A 17,695-nucleotide genomic window follows, 5' to 3' on the forward strand; every position below is an offset into this window, starting at 1 on the left:
GCCTTAACCTATCACTGTGTATATCAGCATTCAAACATGTTTAAAGTTTAAGAAACCCCACACAGCTCAGTAAACACTAACGATGGGTATCGTTAGGATTTTATCGATACCGGTACTGCTTAACGGTATCGGTATCTTTCGATACTCTTATCGATATTTTTCAATAATTTGGCGCTCAAAAATAATTTTATTGTAATTTTCTTGCAGACATAACTGTATAACTTATACATTAGCTTCTCAAAGGCAGAACAAAAAAAATAACTTAAAGGGGCTCGCCCTATCATGCTTTTTGGGGTTTTCCCTCAGACAGAGGATGAAAAGAGGCATTTTTTTAAACATTTTTTAACATTTGTAAATCATCTTCATCCATACATTTCAAACTGACAACCTAGTTCGACAAGAGATCCTTAAAACATTGTCAATCAATCAATCAATCAATGTTTATTTATATAGCCCAATATCACAAATGTTACATTTGTCTCAGTGGACTTCACAGTTTGTACAGAATATCAGTATGACAATACGACACCCTCTGTCCTTAGACCCTCATATCGTACAAGGAAAAACTTCCAGAGAAAACCCACAGTTTAAAGCGGAAAATGGGAGAAACCTCAGGGAGAGCAACAGAGGAGGGATCCCTCTCCCAGGACGGACAGACGTGCAATAGATGCCGTGTGTAAATCCAAGAGGTAATACATTTTACAGCGTAGGTAGACCAAATGTTTGGAAATGCATGTGTGCACAATAGGAAGATGAATCCACGAGGACACCCATCCAGGACCCACGATCCAGGACCACAGCCACGACTCAAGATCCAGGACACAGGACAGCAGGATCATCCATGACTCCGGATCCCAGCGTATATAGACACCAAAAAGAAAGACATTTGGGGAAGCTGGGTTAATCGGAACATGAGAGTACACAGGTATAGACAGAGAGAAGGAAGAAGTAAGATGTCCCCCGACAAACTAAGCCTATATCAGCAAAACTAGGGGCTGAATCTAATCAGCCCTAACTATAAGCTTTATCAAAAAGGAAGATCTTGAGCGCACTCTTAAAAACGGATAGGGTGTCTGCCGCCCGAACACAAACTGGAACCTGATTCCACAAATGTGGAGCTTGATAAGAAAAGGCTCTGGCTCCCATTGTACTTTTAGAGACTCTAGGAACAACCAACAACCCTGCATTCTTGGAACGCAATGCCCTAGTACAGAGGTGCCCAGTACGTCGACTGCGGTCGACGGGGGCAATGCTGGTAGATCGCGAGTCATTCATTAAAAAAAAAAGTGCCGGGAAAACTCAAATTAAGTTAAAGAGACAAACAACAAAATGAGTGCGGGACCGAGCAAAAAGCTAAAGACATACCACTTCCACACAGAATGGGAGGAAGAATATTTTTTTATGATGTCACATTCAAAGGTTATTTGCCTTATTTGTAAAGCAAGGTAACGTGGAGAGGCATTATCGGAGTGTTCACAAGGCATATGACAGCGACTCAGGGCCGGCTCTAGACAATTTGCAGCCCTAGGCGAGATTTTAGCTGGCGTCCCCCCCCCCCCCCCCATAGAATATATAAAGAATAAATTAAAAAATCTCTACAAAAGACGAATACACTACAAAAACAGAAAACTTATTGATATAGGCAAAAAGGCTTCAAATGCATTCAGTATTGTATGAACATGTTTGAATTGGGGGATGGACGTCACATCCTCTAGGGGGGTCCGGGGGCACCCCCGGGAAGACATTTTTGAACATTTTAAAGTAAAATGCTTCGATCTGGTGCACTTTGAGCACACAATTACTACTAGATCTAGGGGGTACAATTCTAAAACACCCATATGAAAAAGATCAGTTAACATTTTAATAATCAAATGAGTATGTGAACATAACCAATAACCTACCATAGCCAATAAATGTAACTTATTTTATTTTTGTTGTTCATTCATATCTTATTTGACCTAGTTAACATTCATTTATGTATTCATATTTTTATCTCTCCAGTTTTTAAACGATATTTTTGGTTTACTGTCCTATAGTATACATTGAAAACACCAACCCCCCCACCCTACACATAAATACAAAAACCACACTTGCTTTAGTTATAATTCAACAAAAATCTTTCAATAAACAAGTAGCTTCCACAGAAGGAGTTAGAACTATTTTAAAGAACACTTAAGAACACACGTATTGTAATAATAAATAAATAAAATAAAATAAATGAAAAAATATTAACAAATACATAAAAACGATTTATACAAAAAAAGAACAATTACATTTCTGTTTTTGAACACACATATTGTAATAATAAATAAATACCTTACTGACTTGTTTGACTTAAACACTCAGAATTGCACTCGTCTTGACTTCTTTGCTGCAAAGTCATCGATAACATCCTCAAATCACAGCTGACGAGAAACATCACTGTTAATGCTGATGATGGCAAGTCCACTGAGGCATTCTTGGACCACTGTAGACCTCAGGTAGGTTTTAATTAACTTCAGCTTTGAGAAGCTTCTTTCTGCTGAAGCCACTGTCACTGGCATAGTGACTGCGATCCTGAGGGCCACCCACATGTTAGGATAAACCTCCCTCAGGTTCTTCCTTTCCAAGAACACCAACAGTTCCAGGGTGGTCATTGTGGGTGAGGGGAGAGTTGGAAAGTTTATCAGCTCTAGTGCCAACTCTTTTCCATCTATGTCTGACTGTCCGCCAGAGTTCAGGGTGTTGCTCAGTGTTTGACACTGCTTTGTCAGCTCGTTTCTGGGCAGTTCGGGGAAGTTGACAAGCACCCCAAACTTTGCCTGAACTTCTTCCAGGTGTTCAAAACGCTCATTGAGGGAAGTGATGCAAATATCAACCACCCTGTTGAAAAATGTAACTTCCATCTTTTTTAGGGCATTGGCCATTGGCTCATCAGGTGCTTCATAAGAGAACTGCCTCTTGGTTGACCTCAGCCTCTTCTCCTTGAGGACAGCATCCACTTCCATGTCCTCACACATGTCTTTAGCACTGATCTGAGCAGAGGCAAATCCAGTGGCTCTGTAGTCTTCCAGGGTGGCCTTTGTCTTTCTCAGGAGGTCAACTGTGATGTCAAGTTGCATTTACACAGACTGCATGACCTTACTGACCTGTTTGACTTTACTGAGGATGTCGTACCACACCACAGTGCAAATGGAGAAGCGGTAGGACCCCACTTCCTCAGCCAAAGACTGTGCCTCTATTTTGATCATCATGTCAGTGGCCTTGTCCATCACCTCCAAAAGTGCATCTCGAACATGATGAGCCTGATATCGCACAGCTTCCACACTGTTGACCCGGCTCTCCCACCTGGTTTCAGACCATGATTTCAAGGTAGTGGTGACATGGCTCTTCAAAATGTCCCAGCGCTTTGTGGATGCTGAAAACAATGTAAAAAGCTTTTGGAGGTAGCCAAAGTATCCAGTGGCATCTAGGGAGCTTTTCGCTGCATCAGCTAACACCAGATTGAGAGTGTGTGCGCCACATGGCACGAATAGTGCCCTCGGGTTTAGTTCAAGTAACCTGGCCTGAACTGCTTTGTTTTTCCCTCGTATATTGGCACCATTGTCATAAGACTGTCCCCTACAGTCCTCAAAGGGGATGTTCAGTTCTTGGAGCCTGTCCAGGATGAGGGATGACAAACTCTCGCCAGTTGATTCCTCAGCGACAAGGAACCCCATGAAGTGTTCCTTAACTTGTGGCATCTCCTCCATTGTAACAATCCTTAAGATGACTGATAACTGCTCTGTGTGGCTAATGTCAGGTGTGCAGTCCAGAAGGATGGAATAATATTTAGCCTTCTTAATTTCTTCAATAATATGGGCACTGATTCTCTCACCGATACATTCAATGAGTTCATTTTGAATATTTTTTCCGAGATATGTGGTATGGCTTGCACCCCTTTTGACTTTAGCAACGTGTTCTTTCATTACAGGGTCAAACATTGCCATCAGCTCCACTTCTTTAAGGAAGTTGTTATTGTTGGGTTTGTTGAGTGTGTCACATGTTCCCCTGAGGCCCATGTTTCTCTCAGCTAATGATTGAATGATGGCGACCAACCTTGTTACCACCTCACGCCATCTCTTCCTTTCTATGTCTGTAAGCGCCATCTCAGTCCTATCAATAGTTTGCCCCTTTTGTAATCGAAACTCTAACTCTTTCCATGATTCCATGTGTTTAGTATGTTCTGGAGTGTTCTCGTGTGTTTTCAGTAATTGGTGGCAATTTTTCCAGTCATTTAGTCCTGCACTGATTAATTTGTATTCCTTCTGGGAGAACAGCTTGCAGCAAAAACAGTAAAGGCTGTCGTTTTTCTGTGAGTACAATAGCCAGCTTCTCTTGATTCTTTCCCCATTTACCAGTTTCCTATAAAAGTTGTGGTGGTGGCAGCTTCTCCCATCCTTTTTGGAAAATGAAGTGTGGTTTTGCCTGATAGGGTCCTCTGCTCACAAACTCTGTTCTTACCTTATCAGACATGGATGGCCAGTCGGCAGGGTCAACAGCTGCTGCCTTTGTGGCGTCACGTGCTTCAGACTGTGTTGTGGTACTCGGGACCAATGTCTCTCCTGCAGATTGTGTAGCAGCAGGTTCACTTGGGACAGGTAGTAGTGATACGTTTTCACCTGCAGACAGTCAAACATGCATGGATACAGTCATACACCCACTGTGTGTGTGTGTGTGTGTGTGTGTGTGTGTGTGTGTGTGTGTGTGTGTGTGTGTGTGTGTGTGTGTGTGTGTGTGTGTGTGTGTGTGTGTGTGTGTGTGTGTGTGTGTGTGTGTGTGTGTGTGTGTGTGTGTGTGTGTGTGTGTGTGTGTGTGTGTGTTTTACATTAACATGTACATTATTAGTAATATAGGTGCTATTGTAATGTGCAATAATAAACTAGAAAACTGTGGTACTGTGCTGGGAAGCTTCCAGGTGTGAACATGTGCATGAATTACCCACAACCCTAATAAACTCAACAGGCAATATCACAAAAAACTTGACTGAACTCACCTGCTACAGACAGTGATGCAGTATACTCAGTTTGTACAGTGGTGGGAGTGGGATTACCCAGATATTTTAACAATGCACCTGGAAATTACACATAGAATAATGTAGTAGGTATCTATCTGCAATGATACTGAGCAGTTCAGACTAGCTGACATAATTTCCTGTGCCCAAATATGCAAAATATATTTTTTAAGTGATAACCTAGCTAGTTAATGATTTAGAAGACTTATTTTGTGTCCATCACCATTTGTAAGCTACAGATGGAACAAAATAGATAGCTTTAATAATAATAAATATATATAATGAATACAAGAAAAACCACACAGTGCAGTTGGTGTAAAAAGAGCTATCAAGCTAGATGGTAAAGCAGCTCATCTGCCAGCTTCTATCATACTATATATCAGCTGCTATCATTAGTTAACGTTAGCTAGCTAGCTTTATACCGTTGCTTGAAAAATGCCAATAAACACAAACAGTCATCAGACATACCTCTGTTTTCCTGGAGTTTTTCCTCCTCTCTCTTTCTTCGCCTTTTCCAATACGCCCCAGACGGCTTTTCGTTGGGGTTGCCCCGCTTCATGTTGTGACAGTGAAGTTCTAATTCTCGTTCAAGACGCGAGCGCGCGCGACACGCGAAACACAAATGGACAGACCCAAAGAAAACATAGAGAGGGGTGGTGCAGTGTTGGGGCGCCCCTACGTTTTATTTTTCATATTCTCAAAAAAACAAATGAATCCTGATCTGAGCGGCGCCTAAAAAAAAGGAATCTGTGGGGCGCCTACAAAAAGAAAAAAATATACATAGGCCTATTAAAAAATAAATAAATCTGGACTGCACCCCTGCGCTCCCTCTACAGTTCAGCGCCCTAGGCGAAAATGTATAACGCCAGTGAGGCGGGCCGGCCGAGTAGCAAGTTGAGAAACATTATTGCTACAAAACATTATCTTGCAGTCTTAGTGTTGCCAACTCGTTTCTAACATGCGAAAAGACAAACAAATGCGTCTATAGTCGGTGTATTTTCGACCTTTCCAATCCAGGCAAGATCTCTTTCCCCCGTCTGTGTGCGAGGGGGCGGGGCAGTTTACACACACGCGGCTGCTACATGCAGCAACACACGGCGGGGATGGCGGTAGGGGTTTCACCAACTAATCGACTAGTCGACTAGTCGACTACCTTTACCACTAGTCGGCGCTGTAGGCCCTAGTCGAGGAAAAAAATGGAGGTAAACGAGGTGCTGTAAAATGCTACAAAACACGTCCGACATTCTTATGTATGGCAGTACTTCAACGAAGATGTAACCAACTCCACAGTGAGGTGTCAGTTGTGTACAGCTGTACTGAAGTACAATACAAATGCATCTGCTATGCGCAACCATCTGAAGATGAAACACCCGCTGCTGACAGCTAGCACTAGCAGTAATGCTAGCACCAGTGAGCAACGGACCGGCGTCAGCACTGAACAGAGGCAAACGAACAGCAAGAAAACACAAGTCAACAGTGATGCGGATGATGAGCTACGGGATTACTGCCAGCGGACACCGCATATCCCCACAATGGATAATCCACTGGAGTGGTGGGCAGAAAACGTGCACCGCTTCCCCCGCTTTCGAGGAGCTACCTGGCTATTCCAGCCACAAGCACCCCGAGTGAGAGGGTGTTTTCCCTGGCAGGCAACACTGTCACCCGAAAGCGGTCAAGCCTCCTTCCCTCACATGTCGATGCGTTGGTGTTCAAACCAAAAATATGGAAAGGTGGACGTTATCGTGGAGGACAGCGAATAAAGTATTGCGCAATGCGCTGTTGCACACTGGATTTACGTGGCATTTATGTAAACAAGAGTTTTTTGCTGTCGATTTTGGTGAGTCCAGTGTTTGTTATTTACTCAGCCATGTAACACAAATTAAAATGCAGTGTTTAATGTTACTGTATGAGTTCCAATAGAAAATACAGTTGTAAACCTCTCTTTGTGTGTCTCTATTATGACGTAACGACTAGTCGACTACTATTTTGAAAAACTAGTCGATTAGTAAATATTGGTAGTTGTGAAACCCCTAGATGGCGGAGACATACTTGTCAACCCTCCCGATTTTCGCGGGAGACTCCCGATTTCATTGCCCTCTCCCGGTTTCCTCCCGGGGTCATATTTCTCCCGCATTTCTCCCGATTTCTGACGAAATCAGATTTACATACGACTATTTACACTCGGACTTTAACACAGCTACACCATTGTTTGGTTTCCATGGTAACACGTCTCTTTAGTAGCGCGCGCAACTCAAAGTCTGAGAGGGTGAGGCAGATATTCACAGAAAACAGAAAAAGAATCGACAACTACTCTAATCTCTGCTTACTCCTTTCCTGTAAAATACAGGTCCAGCCCACACATATGCTCCATCAAGGATGGTGCTACAGGCCGCAAGGCAGTGCACTTACAACTACAATAAGCATGTTAATGTTAATCTAACAGCTCCGGCGATCCACTAGCAACCCCCCCAATTTTGTATTTTTAAATGCTCCCGATTTCTGAGGTCTAAAGGTTGGCAAGTATGGGCGGAGAGAAGCGCTCCAAGGCGTGGTTAAATGTTACCCGTTTTGAGGTGGACAATGCTCCTTGCCGAGAGTGTTTAGCATGTAAGGGCGGTAACACGAGCAATGTGTCTAAACATTTAGCAAAAGTGCACCACATTCAGACGGAGGAATGCACCGGGTTCGACTGGCTTTCTAGTAGCTCTGTAGCCCCATCCACGAGTAACGTTTCCACGTCAGGTGTTATGTATGCTAGCAGCAACACACGGAGTTAACACAATTATACAAACATGGGTTAATGATTAGAGGTAACTGAGTTACTCTTTATTTTGTTAAAGTTTCAGCTATTCTGTTTACAGTTCTGTCATCAGATTATTTAATATGATTTGTTAAAACATTGTTGTTTCTTTTGATGTGAAATATTATTTATTTAATTTAAATAAAAAGCAATGTTAATTTTGTTCACAGTTTGTTAAGTTAATTTAATAATATATGTATTTTTGAATCAAGTATTCATCTTTATTGTCTTCATTGTTAGTTTCCACATGCCTAAAACAACCTCAAGCTAAAATAAAAAATTGATGGCTAAATAAGAGCGTTTGATAAATTGTGCAAGGCATACAGTAATAGTCCGAATAGTCGATTAATCGTTTAATTAATCGATAGATTAGTCTATTATCAAATTAGTCGTTTGTTGCAGCCCTATTGTAGTTATCCCATGTAAAATTAAAACGTGTTATTCAGCAACCCTTGCAACTTGGGATTTTATTTTTGGTTGGTAGACCTCGGTGAGCTGGTCATTTCAAAAGTAGCTCACCAGCCAAAAAAGTGTGGGCACCCCTGTTCTACAGGATCCATCCTAATCTCTTATATCTACAGCATTTATCATAACATTTTAAAACAAATAGTCAATAAAGACAAACACATTTCTTTGAACAACATTCATGTATTTTTCTCAAAAATTAAAACAATATTAACAACCACCACACATCCAGATGAGCTTTTGGTTTTTCCATCATGCATCCCCAGGAGAGTTAACAAATACATTGAAAATAAAGAAATAGAAAATCAGAGAGGAATGATGGGTTTGGTTTGGGAGGGCGGTAGACAACTGCCAGGACTGAATGTGTGTGACCAGAGAGTTTAAAAGCCAGGTGTTCAAATGAAGGAGCAGATGAGATGGGGATGAGGCTGGTTTTAATGTCCTGTCGGTGTATTACGGCAATTCCACCACCTCGGCCCTCCGAGCGTGGCTTATTTATGTATGAGTATCCATTGGGTGTAGTGAGGTTGAGTGAGAGATAATCCAGAGGTTGTTGCCAGGTTTCTGTCAGACAGAGAAATTCCATTTTGTTGTCCAGAATGAATTCGTTGAGAATGTGGCTTTTATTGTTGAGGGACCGGGTATTAAACAGAGTGAGCTTCATATTGCTTTGTGTGGTGAGGATTGACTCAGGTGTCATTGCCAGGGCTTGCAGACAGGGGGCGCGCTCGTCTGTATTGTTGTGATGACGTAGTCGAAAGGTGGGTGTGCGCTCAGCTGACCAGAGTACAGGGATGGAGTGACCTGTGTGAAAGTAAACAAACTTGCGACCGGAGCCTCTATGGATGTATCTGGTTCGTTTTAGAAGTTCGTGGTTTTGATGACAGAGATGCATAACGGTGTGGAATGGTTGTTGAGTTGTAGAAGTCTTGCAGCGGTGTACCTCAATGCCATGCCAGGCAGGAGAGACGGAGCGTTGAGTGGACAGGTGAGCCAGGCAGCCGCTAGCATTAGCAGCTAGCGGGTATCCTGCAGCTTGATGACTGCAGAGATGCAGGCAGCTAGCTCCAGGTAGTCCACGGAAGAGGGGTCCAGGCCAAAATAATTATATCTACAGCCCCTAAACACACAAACACACCGCTTTCATAAATAACGCACTTGTTCTGCAATAATATGTTTTATGTTTCCTGTATTTTTTGTTCGGAAAGGACATGCCTGAAAGACGCGACATTTTCTGCTTCTCTGAGGGTCAAGAAGAACATCCAAGAGGAAAATTAAAAGCTGATGCTATGAGATTTTAAGACCAGAACAGGACATTCACTAAGAAACGACTTTTATTGTAAAAACAGTCAGCTGATCGAAAGCACCTATTTCCACATCTACATTCCATCCGCTGATTATTTCTATTTGCCTCGCTTTATGAGCTTCACATCACTTGTACCGCAGAGTTTGCAACGTCACAAATAAATGGGGCCAATCTTCAGTCAGATGTGAATGTGTAATCTAACATTTTCAGTAAGAATAATGGACGAAAGGAGTGCAAATACAAATACAATTTATTATTATTTAACCAAAAGTTAATCAAATGTTTTAAATAAAAAGCACATATGGACAGAAGGTGTAAACATATTAAATGTATAAGTAAACACATTTACTCAAATAACGTGACAGACTAGGCATGTGCAGTTGGTAACAGCTTTGCCCAGCATGGGCTCCTCCATCAGGCCTGGTCCTCCATGCTGAGGAAAGACCCACAGTCCTCTCCAAACCAACCGACAGGACGTCCATCACACGGAGGTTTCTCCCTGAAGTCTCTGCAGCTTTCTGGACACCACGCTGTCTCAATCCGTCCACACTGAATATGAGAGGGGAAAATGAAAATAATAAATGCTTTAGACAATAAGAAATATAAAGTTGACTGTTGAGTTCCTCAGTTTTTTTAGATTGTCAATACTATTACTGTATAATTAATATATCAGGTTAAGAGGCACATTCAAATAAAGATTGGTCTTTAAATACATGTTGTCTTTTGAATTGTTTGTCTAAAGTCAAGGATCTAGAACTGGTACTTAGTTTTAATGATACAGTCTGGTTATTATGCTGTTTGGAGGAGGCCTCACAGGTAAGAACTACCTACCATGAAATGTACCTTAGCTTGACTTAAATGTATTAAACGTATAGTTAAGTGATATCAAAATATAAATAACTAATGTCACACAAATATATTAATATTTGCTTGATTCCAGTGTTGAATTTAGCACAATTGCATACAAACGTTAAGGGACTTTAAGATTCTGAAGTATTATGCTAAAAACTCATTAACTTAGATTATTATTTATAGTTTTGCTGAATAGTTTCATGTCCGCTTACCTTAGAAACGTAAAATGCCACGGCAGTGTGCAGATGGGGAGCTTGTTAGCTTGTTAGCTTAGCTTGGTAGCTTCATCTAGCTCTGGAACTTTCAGCTCAGTGGCAGCAGGTCCCGCCTCGGCTCCGCCTCTTTGACCTTATTTAGAGCAGGCTGGAGTAGGCGGGAGTTGAACTCTGACGTCACTGTCGAGCCGTTAGTGGCCGACTCCGCCTACTAAGGGCTTCTCTGCAACTCTGCAGAATCCTATGGGTGACGTCACGGACCCTACGTCCATTTATATATACAGTCTATGGTTTCATGTTGTTGTGCTTAACATAAAGAGGATGTAGTGTGCCATCTCATACCTTCCACCCATGGCCTGCTTTAAGTGGAGGGTATGGTTGTAAGGAGACAGTAAACACAATTCCAAACACATTGATCACTAAGAAAAGATCTATAAGATGACATCAACCTCTGAAAGTATAGACTTAAGTCAGGTAAGGGTGGAGGAATGCGCTGATGGATGGGAAACAAAACTCAAGCCTGTGGGAAACAATTTAAGTTTTACTTTCACTTTCAAACATCAGTCACTTTAACCTAACCACCACATTAGTGGTAGTCCCAGTACTTAGTTCATCAGAACTCTTTAGTTCTGATGAACTAAAGAGCAGATCGCGTTCACACCGGAATAAATCCCTGAGGGAGGATTAGGCAAATGAAGCCGCTCACGTCACTTTTCTTCTTCTGCTTTGGGTTTACTGGCAGGCCACAAACAACTTCACGGCGTATACTGCCACCTGAAGACCCCGGCCGGAAGTCCCCGGAGTTGGGGACTGGCTTGGGGAAGCCTTCCGAGTAAATCGCCAGAATGCCGACACCTCCTCATCTCCACCGTTCCCACGTTTTCTTCAACCCGATATCACGACAAGACGTGAACATGTGACGATTTACCATGCTGGAAGACGTGAAGATGTCACGATTTCGTCCCTTCAAGTTACACGGTATTGTTAACCCATGTTAACCAGTGAAGAAATACCCGGAAATGCCAAGCAAATGCTACCCCGACGTAATGATTTTTTTTTTAATAGTCACACTCGATTACGCTGATCATCTTGTTTCCCCAGCTGGTCGACACCTCTTTTAGCAGAAACAAAGGCTACATTAATGTATTAAATCAATGTTAATCCGTGCGTGTGGATATGGAATTAACAGACGTGACGTTGTGCGATTGAGTTGCCAGGCAACAGCTTCGGTTCATGCTAATTTACAAACTCTTCAACTACAACCGTAGTTATATTTAAAAACATGTTAGAAGGCCTCACGAAATACTTTAATGCAAATTAAAATGTAAATGTGAAGGAATGTGTGTATAACAAAATACATCGGTCATAAACTAAACCGGAAACAGACGTAGGCAAGATCCTCAGCTCGATGATTGGATGGTTTAGCCGCAATGCATGCTGGGATTTGGTGTTTATGTGATGTGAAATCTGAAAACGTTTTTTAAAAATACAATAATACTTTTTTCCGAGTGTGCTTGCTTTTCTCTTTGAAAGTCATCACATAACGGCATTGTAATACACGGTTCGGCTGCATTAAATATTACATATCTGCCGTAGTTCTCTATTTATAGAGCCCTGCTGAGAAGACTTCTAGACAAACAGGAGAACTGCCGCCAAAACTGAAAACGTGACGTGGATCATAAATATATAAGCAATTAAACAGCATCTTACATTTCTTTTCACACAATACGTCTCCTTGCATTATCAACACTAATTCGGCTGACTTTTATATTTGATTCAATTGGTAGATAGGCTGTATTTACACCATAACGGTGCAGAGCTGATAGAAAGGGACACCTGGTGGTTAAAGCACGTTATTGAATTGTATTATTTTATTATTAGATATTAATAGGAGGATGTGCAAAACAGACAAACTAATAAGGCTTAATTTAAACATTAAAGAGTACTTTAGGTTGAGGTCTTCTTTTGAATAAGAAAAAAGCTTTAAGAAGAATATGGATGGATGAAACCCTCTTGAAACCGCAGGTCCTTCCTTCCTGCAGCGGTCAGACTTTACAACCAGCACTGCCCCTAGTAGACCCTCCTACACACACACCACAACACAGACTATAACACCCCTTGCTGCTAAATACAAACCAACTTTGTGCAATATGTGCTATATGTGCAATATATATATGCCATTAATAACTGTGTAATTTATACCTGGCCACTAAATCAATATATATATATGTCGTTCATAACTGTGTCATTTATACCTGGTTGCTAAACCCTTGTTACTGTTACAAGCAGGGGTGGACTGGCCATCTGGCATACCGGGCATTGTCCCGGTGGGCCGTTGACCCAATGTGGGCCGGTCCGCTATGGTTTTTTCTTTTTTCTTTTTTTTCTCTAAATTCCCTCCAATTGGGCCGGCCAATTGGCTACAGAGGGCTAGCAGTGTGTTGCCAGCATCGACACATATTATTGGTCTATTGTTTGTCATTGTCAATCAATCATGGGCTGACAGGCTCAGAGAGGCCTGACAGTGCTGTCAATCACAACACAAACCAAGGTGGGGCGGGACCTCATGGCATGGGCGGGAGTCGCGGGACGGGCTGCTGCTGAGCTGAAAATGGATAAGCAGAAGAAACGCCCGGGTGGCGCTGAAAAACTGTGACTTAAAAAGCTGAACTCTCTGGAGGTGGAGGCTGCTAAATATTCTAAATTGACGGACCTATTTGGTGCCGGGGTCACCGCCCCAGCAGGTGCTGCTGCGCCGGGAGACGAGCGAGTGGAGGCATAAATGGTAAGTAACGTTAGCCTGGGGCTGGCTAGGCTACATTTTTGAGACATGTCCAAAAAAAAAGTAGAAAACGTTTTTACATTGAATGTGATGTGACCTAATTAACTGCATAGTCCTACTTGTGACAACATATTAGCCCAGAGTTGAAGGGCTGTGAATGTTGGTAGTTGTGGTTGATTTTGTTTAAATATGCCGAATTGTGATATTATGGGTTATTATTGTTCAGATGATTTAGCTAGGCTAGCTAAGAGCTGCTAACGTCAGCGGTTTCTTGTTGCCATAGCAACAGTAAACATTCACATGGACCAACGAGCTGTAAGTAGAGATGCAGAATCAAGCTGTATTGTAAATACAGATGAGATACTTTGAATTTTAGCACAAAATACAAGTAAACCTATAGGAAATAATTACATTAATTTGCAATATTTGCCATTGAATTTATTGTAATCTTTCAATTCATTTATTGTTTACTGAGGTGATAACTATTTCATAATTTGTGTGTAACTTTAATTTCTGTGCAAATGTGTCAGTTCAGGGAGAGAGCCAGACCAATTCAGGCAGCCCAAAGACTGCACCACCACCACCAGTGGTGCAGAAAGTGTTCTGTAGCAGAGACGGCACCAGTAGAAGGTGGCTGACGTACTGTCCAGAGCGTCACATGCTTTATTGTTTCATCTGCATGGCATTCGGTAAGAGAACTGATAGCAGTCTGTTCATCAGTGGAATGTCAGATTGGAGGCATATACACCATGTATGGTGCTACGCACATGTACTAAATCTGGTGCTTGCAAACACAACCCAGATTTTTATTGAGAGTGGGTCCCTGTTTGCGCTCCTCAATGGCATTGCGGTATTCATCAAAGAGTCATATAAAAGGATGAATGTGTGGGAAGAGTCAGGCCGAAACAAGAGACGTAGACGCCTTGCTCCTATTGGCGAGACACGCTGGTGGGCCAAGCATGAGGCCCTGAAGAAGGTGTTTGGCTCCTTTGGAAAACTGGAAGATGGTCTGTACGTTGATGTGCTGTTGACATTATCAGCTATACAAAAACAGGCAACAGTGAAACCATGTATCCTTGTCATGGCCAGAGGATATGCAGAGTCATTGCTCAAGTATGAGACGATCTTGACTGCTCAAATCTTCCTCCGCATATTTAAACATACCTCTCCATTGTCTAAATACCTTCAGACGGCAGGATTGGACATCCTCTCTGCTCACAGAATAGTGGCATCGACACAGGATACGCTGAAAAGCTTGGGAAGAGATTTTGAATCTGTAAAAAGAGCAGCAGACACATTTGTCAACTGGACAAACACAGAAATCCAAGAGAGAGATGACACAGAAATTGAAGTGGAGGCCACACTGCCACAAAAGAGGAGGAGGTTGAAGAAAGTCTTGCCTGGAGAGATGGCTCAGGATGAGACCCTGGATGATGCAGAAAAATCCTATGAGGTGAATGTGCATAACCGGATCATGGACACAGCAATTGAAGCCATTCATAGGCGCTTTTTAACACACGGCAATCTATATGCTGACTTGGCATGTCTGGATCCCAGAAACCTCCCTCAGCTCTGCAGCAGTGCTCTTCCCCAGTCTGCCCTTCAAGACTTAAGCAAGTGCTTGCAAGGATTTGACAGCAGGGCAACCAAGGAAAATATGCAGGCCGAGTTGAAAAGCTTTGCACTCCAGTGGAACAGGCTGAAGGCATCCCCATTGGCAGAGTACAAAGCAAGAACAGTAGAAGATGGATCAGGTGGTGAGGAGGACAACGCAGAAGAGGTTGAGATAACTCCCATAAGCTGTTGCTCCTGCAAAGAATGCCCTCTGTGCTGCTACCAGATACTTCGCCATTTCAACATGCTAACAGATGCATACCCTGCCCTAGGCCTTGCTTATAAATACCTGCTTACATTATCCCTCACACAGGTGGCTTGTGAGTGCACATTTTCAATTTTGAAGTTTATTAAAAACAGACTCAGAAGCACCCTCTCATCTGATAAATTGGAGGCATTTATGTTGATGTCCACAGAGAAAGACATCCTCATGTCCTTGGACTCTGACTCTGTGATAGACAGACTTGCAGAGAAGAGTGAGCTGCTTAAAAAGCTGCTCCACTGATAAGGCGAGAAATATTTAATATTATTGTTATTATCACACATTATGGATGTAGTAATTCATTATTTGTCATTTTAATTATGCTTTTCAGAAGTTGTATTGTGCTTATGCGTTGATCCTTAATGGTGTGATCATGTACACTAAATTAGTGTACATGAGTCGTTCTCCCTCTGTTCTATATGTGGACTTGTTCTCTCATTTGGGACCACTGTTAGAATTTGGTAAGTTTATCATGTATTTTTTAATGTTGTATAAATTCATACTTCATCATTTTAAAAAAGTTTTGAAAGAAACGCACATCCCAAAAGTTTTCAACTTTAGGTGCAGGACAGAGGAAAACATTTTATTTATTTTTCAGACTTAATAATGTATCCAATTCCCTCTCAGGTTGACCACTTGACATGTGAGAGCTTGAGGAGTTGTTCCCCCTCCGTTCATGTTCGAGGACTTGCTCTCTCTCTGCGTCCACTCTCTACCTTCACTGCACCAAAGTTTGGCTGTTGAGTCTCCTCTAGTATGGTGAGTTTATCATTTTTTATGTTTTATGAAATCATACTTAATTTGTGATGATTAGAGACTTAATAATGTATCCAATTCCCTCTTAGGTTGACCACTTGACATGTGAGAGCTTGAGGAGTTGTTCCCCCTCCGTCCATTTTCAAGGATTTGCTCCCTTACTTCCTCCACTTCACCACTTTTTGGCTACTGAGAAGTCTATGATTTGTTGAGTATGTCATGTGTCTTATAATGTTATATGAATTCATACTTGATTTGTGATGATGAGAGACTTAATAATGTTTCCATGTCTCTTTTAGGTTGACCACCCGAGAGCCTAAGAAGTTGTTTTCCCTCTGTCCCCTTTTGAGGACCTGCTTCGTCTCCTCCATCATTCACTGGGCCACTTTTGGGTTCCTGAGCTTATTTCATGTGGTGAGAGGAATGCAATATGTGTATGTTTAAAGGTTTGTGTGAAGAAACATACTATATGTGTTATAAAATGACAATTGGTAATTCATAAATGTCTCTTTATATTCTCTGCTACCATTATCTCCTGTCAAACAGGTTTTCCTGACCTGCTAGAAGTTCTTCTATGATGCTTGAGTCATCCGTCATATCTGAGAGCTTCGTCTTGACTTTGTGAGTTTATTATGCAACTTGTTTTGTCTCAGATTGAAACAAAAGGTTTGATTATGATTATTTCCTGGCTGAAGATTTTCATATTGATGGTTTTAATTTCAAACATCTGCATATCTTTTAAGTTCAATTAACAGTTATGCAGGTAGGCCTTAGGGCTCTTTTGAGACTTAAGTCATCCTTCATGACAGATACATTTGTTCACTAAGTGTCACTACGTCACAATATGGCTACATGGCTACTTATATTTGTCAGTACACAGATACTGAGTACAAGTTATGTTTGCTGTTTCTTGCAGGTCACGAATTTGGTGAGGAGTGGAGCTGGCTGGCTGCGGACGAGGAAGTATAGAGCAATACATACTTGGGCACATACACGTATATCAGAATGCATATCTATTCAGACCTGTAACCCATGTCTTACACTTTTCACACAGCTATATATATATATATATATTTTTTTCAATCCTCTATTTATGGTTTCATAATGAGTGAGTGAATTTCAGCTCTAATGCTGCTACTGTCTGTAATATGTTTCTATTTAGATTATTTGTCAGGATATTTTTTTGTTATTATTGTCCGAGTCTGGTTTTAACCAATACTGGGCTTACACCAAAAGATTTTCACAGTCACAGACTAAAAACTGAAAGGGTAGCATAAGGGTTCTTCCCGTTAGTCTCGTCCCACTCCTAGTCATTACATAACTTCTGTTGTGATTTGACACTATAATGAATAAAGATTGATTGATATAGCTGTCAATTTTAGTCCTTGAGTTCATAGTTAAGTGTTTCATTTGTTAACTGCTATCAAGGAATATGACTCTCCTTTGTAGTATGCATGAGAGAAGATGCCGCAAGATTAGTGGACTTCTATGTAGTGTCCGCTGATAATGTAGTGGGCTGGTCTGGACAGAAAATGCCAGGGCTGAATTTTTGTCCCAGTCCACCCCTGGTTACAAGGTATGTATCTTGTATTTTGTAGATTGTGTAACTTG

The 17,695-nt window shown here is 41.7% G+C and overlaps 1 protein-coding gene across 9 annotated transcripts; it reads left to right on the plus strand.

Annotated features, from left to right (window-relative positions):
* Positions 1–12,962: 12,962 nt before the first annotated feature.
* Positions 12,963–17,460, plus strand: LOC307028667 (uncharacterized protein). Of its 9 annotated transcripts, XR_013805062.1 has the most exons (8): positions 12,963–13,455; positions 13,736–13,767; positions 13,983–14,141; positions 15,956–16,087; positions 16,174–16,296; positions 16,384–16,498; positions 16,631–16,705; positions 17,001–17,460. XR_013805062.1 is itself a non-coding variant. In XM_079663887.1 (7 exons), the coding sequence occupies exon 1, from the start codon at positions 14,177–14,179 to the stop codon at positions 15,569–15,571; it is 1,395 nt and encodes a 464-aa protein (XP_079520013.1). In that variant the 5' UTR covers positions 14,151–14,176; the 3' UTR covers positions 15,572–15,575; positions 15,718–15,789; positions 15,956–16,087; positions 16,174–16,296; positions 16,384–16,498; positions 16,631–16,705; positions 17,001–17,460. The 9 variants fall into 9 exon arrangements, 6 of the variants coding, with proteins under 6 accessions (XP_079520013.1, XP_079520012.1, XP_079520011.1 ...); XR_013805063.1 differs by lacking the exon at positions 13,736–13,767; XM_079663887.1 differs by lacking the exons at positions 12,963–13,455; positions 13,736–13,767; positions 13,983–14,141 and adding exons at positions 14,151–15,575; positions 15,718–15,789.
* The last annotated feature ends 235 nt before the right edge of the window (positions 17,461–17,695 follow it).

This window comes from Notothenia rossii, assembly GCF_949606895.1.
Source record: "Notothenia rossii genome assembly, chromosome: 2".
Classification (NCBI taxonomy): domain Eukaryota; kingdom Metazoa; phylum Chordata; class Actinopteri; order Perciformes; family Nototheniidae; genus Notothenia; species Notothenia rossii.

Excerpts from the sequence above, each read along its gene's own strand:
- LOC307028667 (XM_079663884.1), top strand. The coding sequence starts at position 14,177 with ATGTCAGATTGGAGGCATATACACCATGTATGGTGCTACGCACATGTA.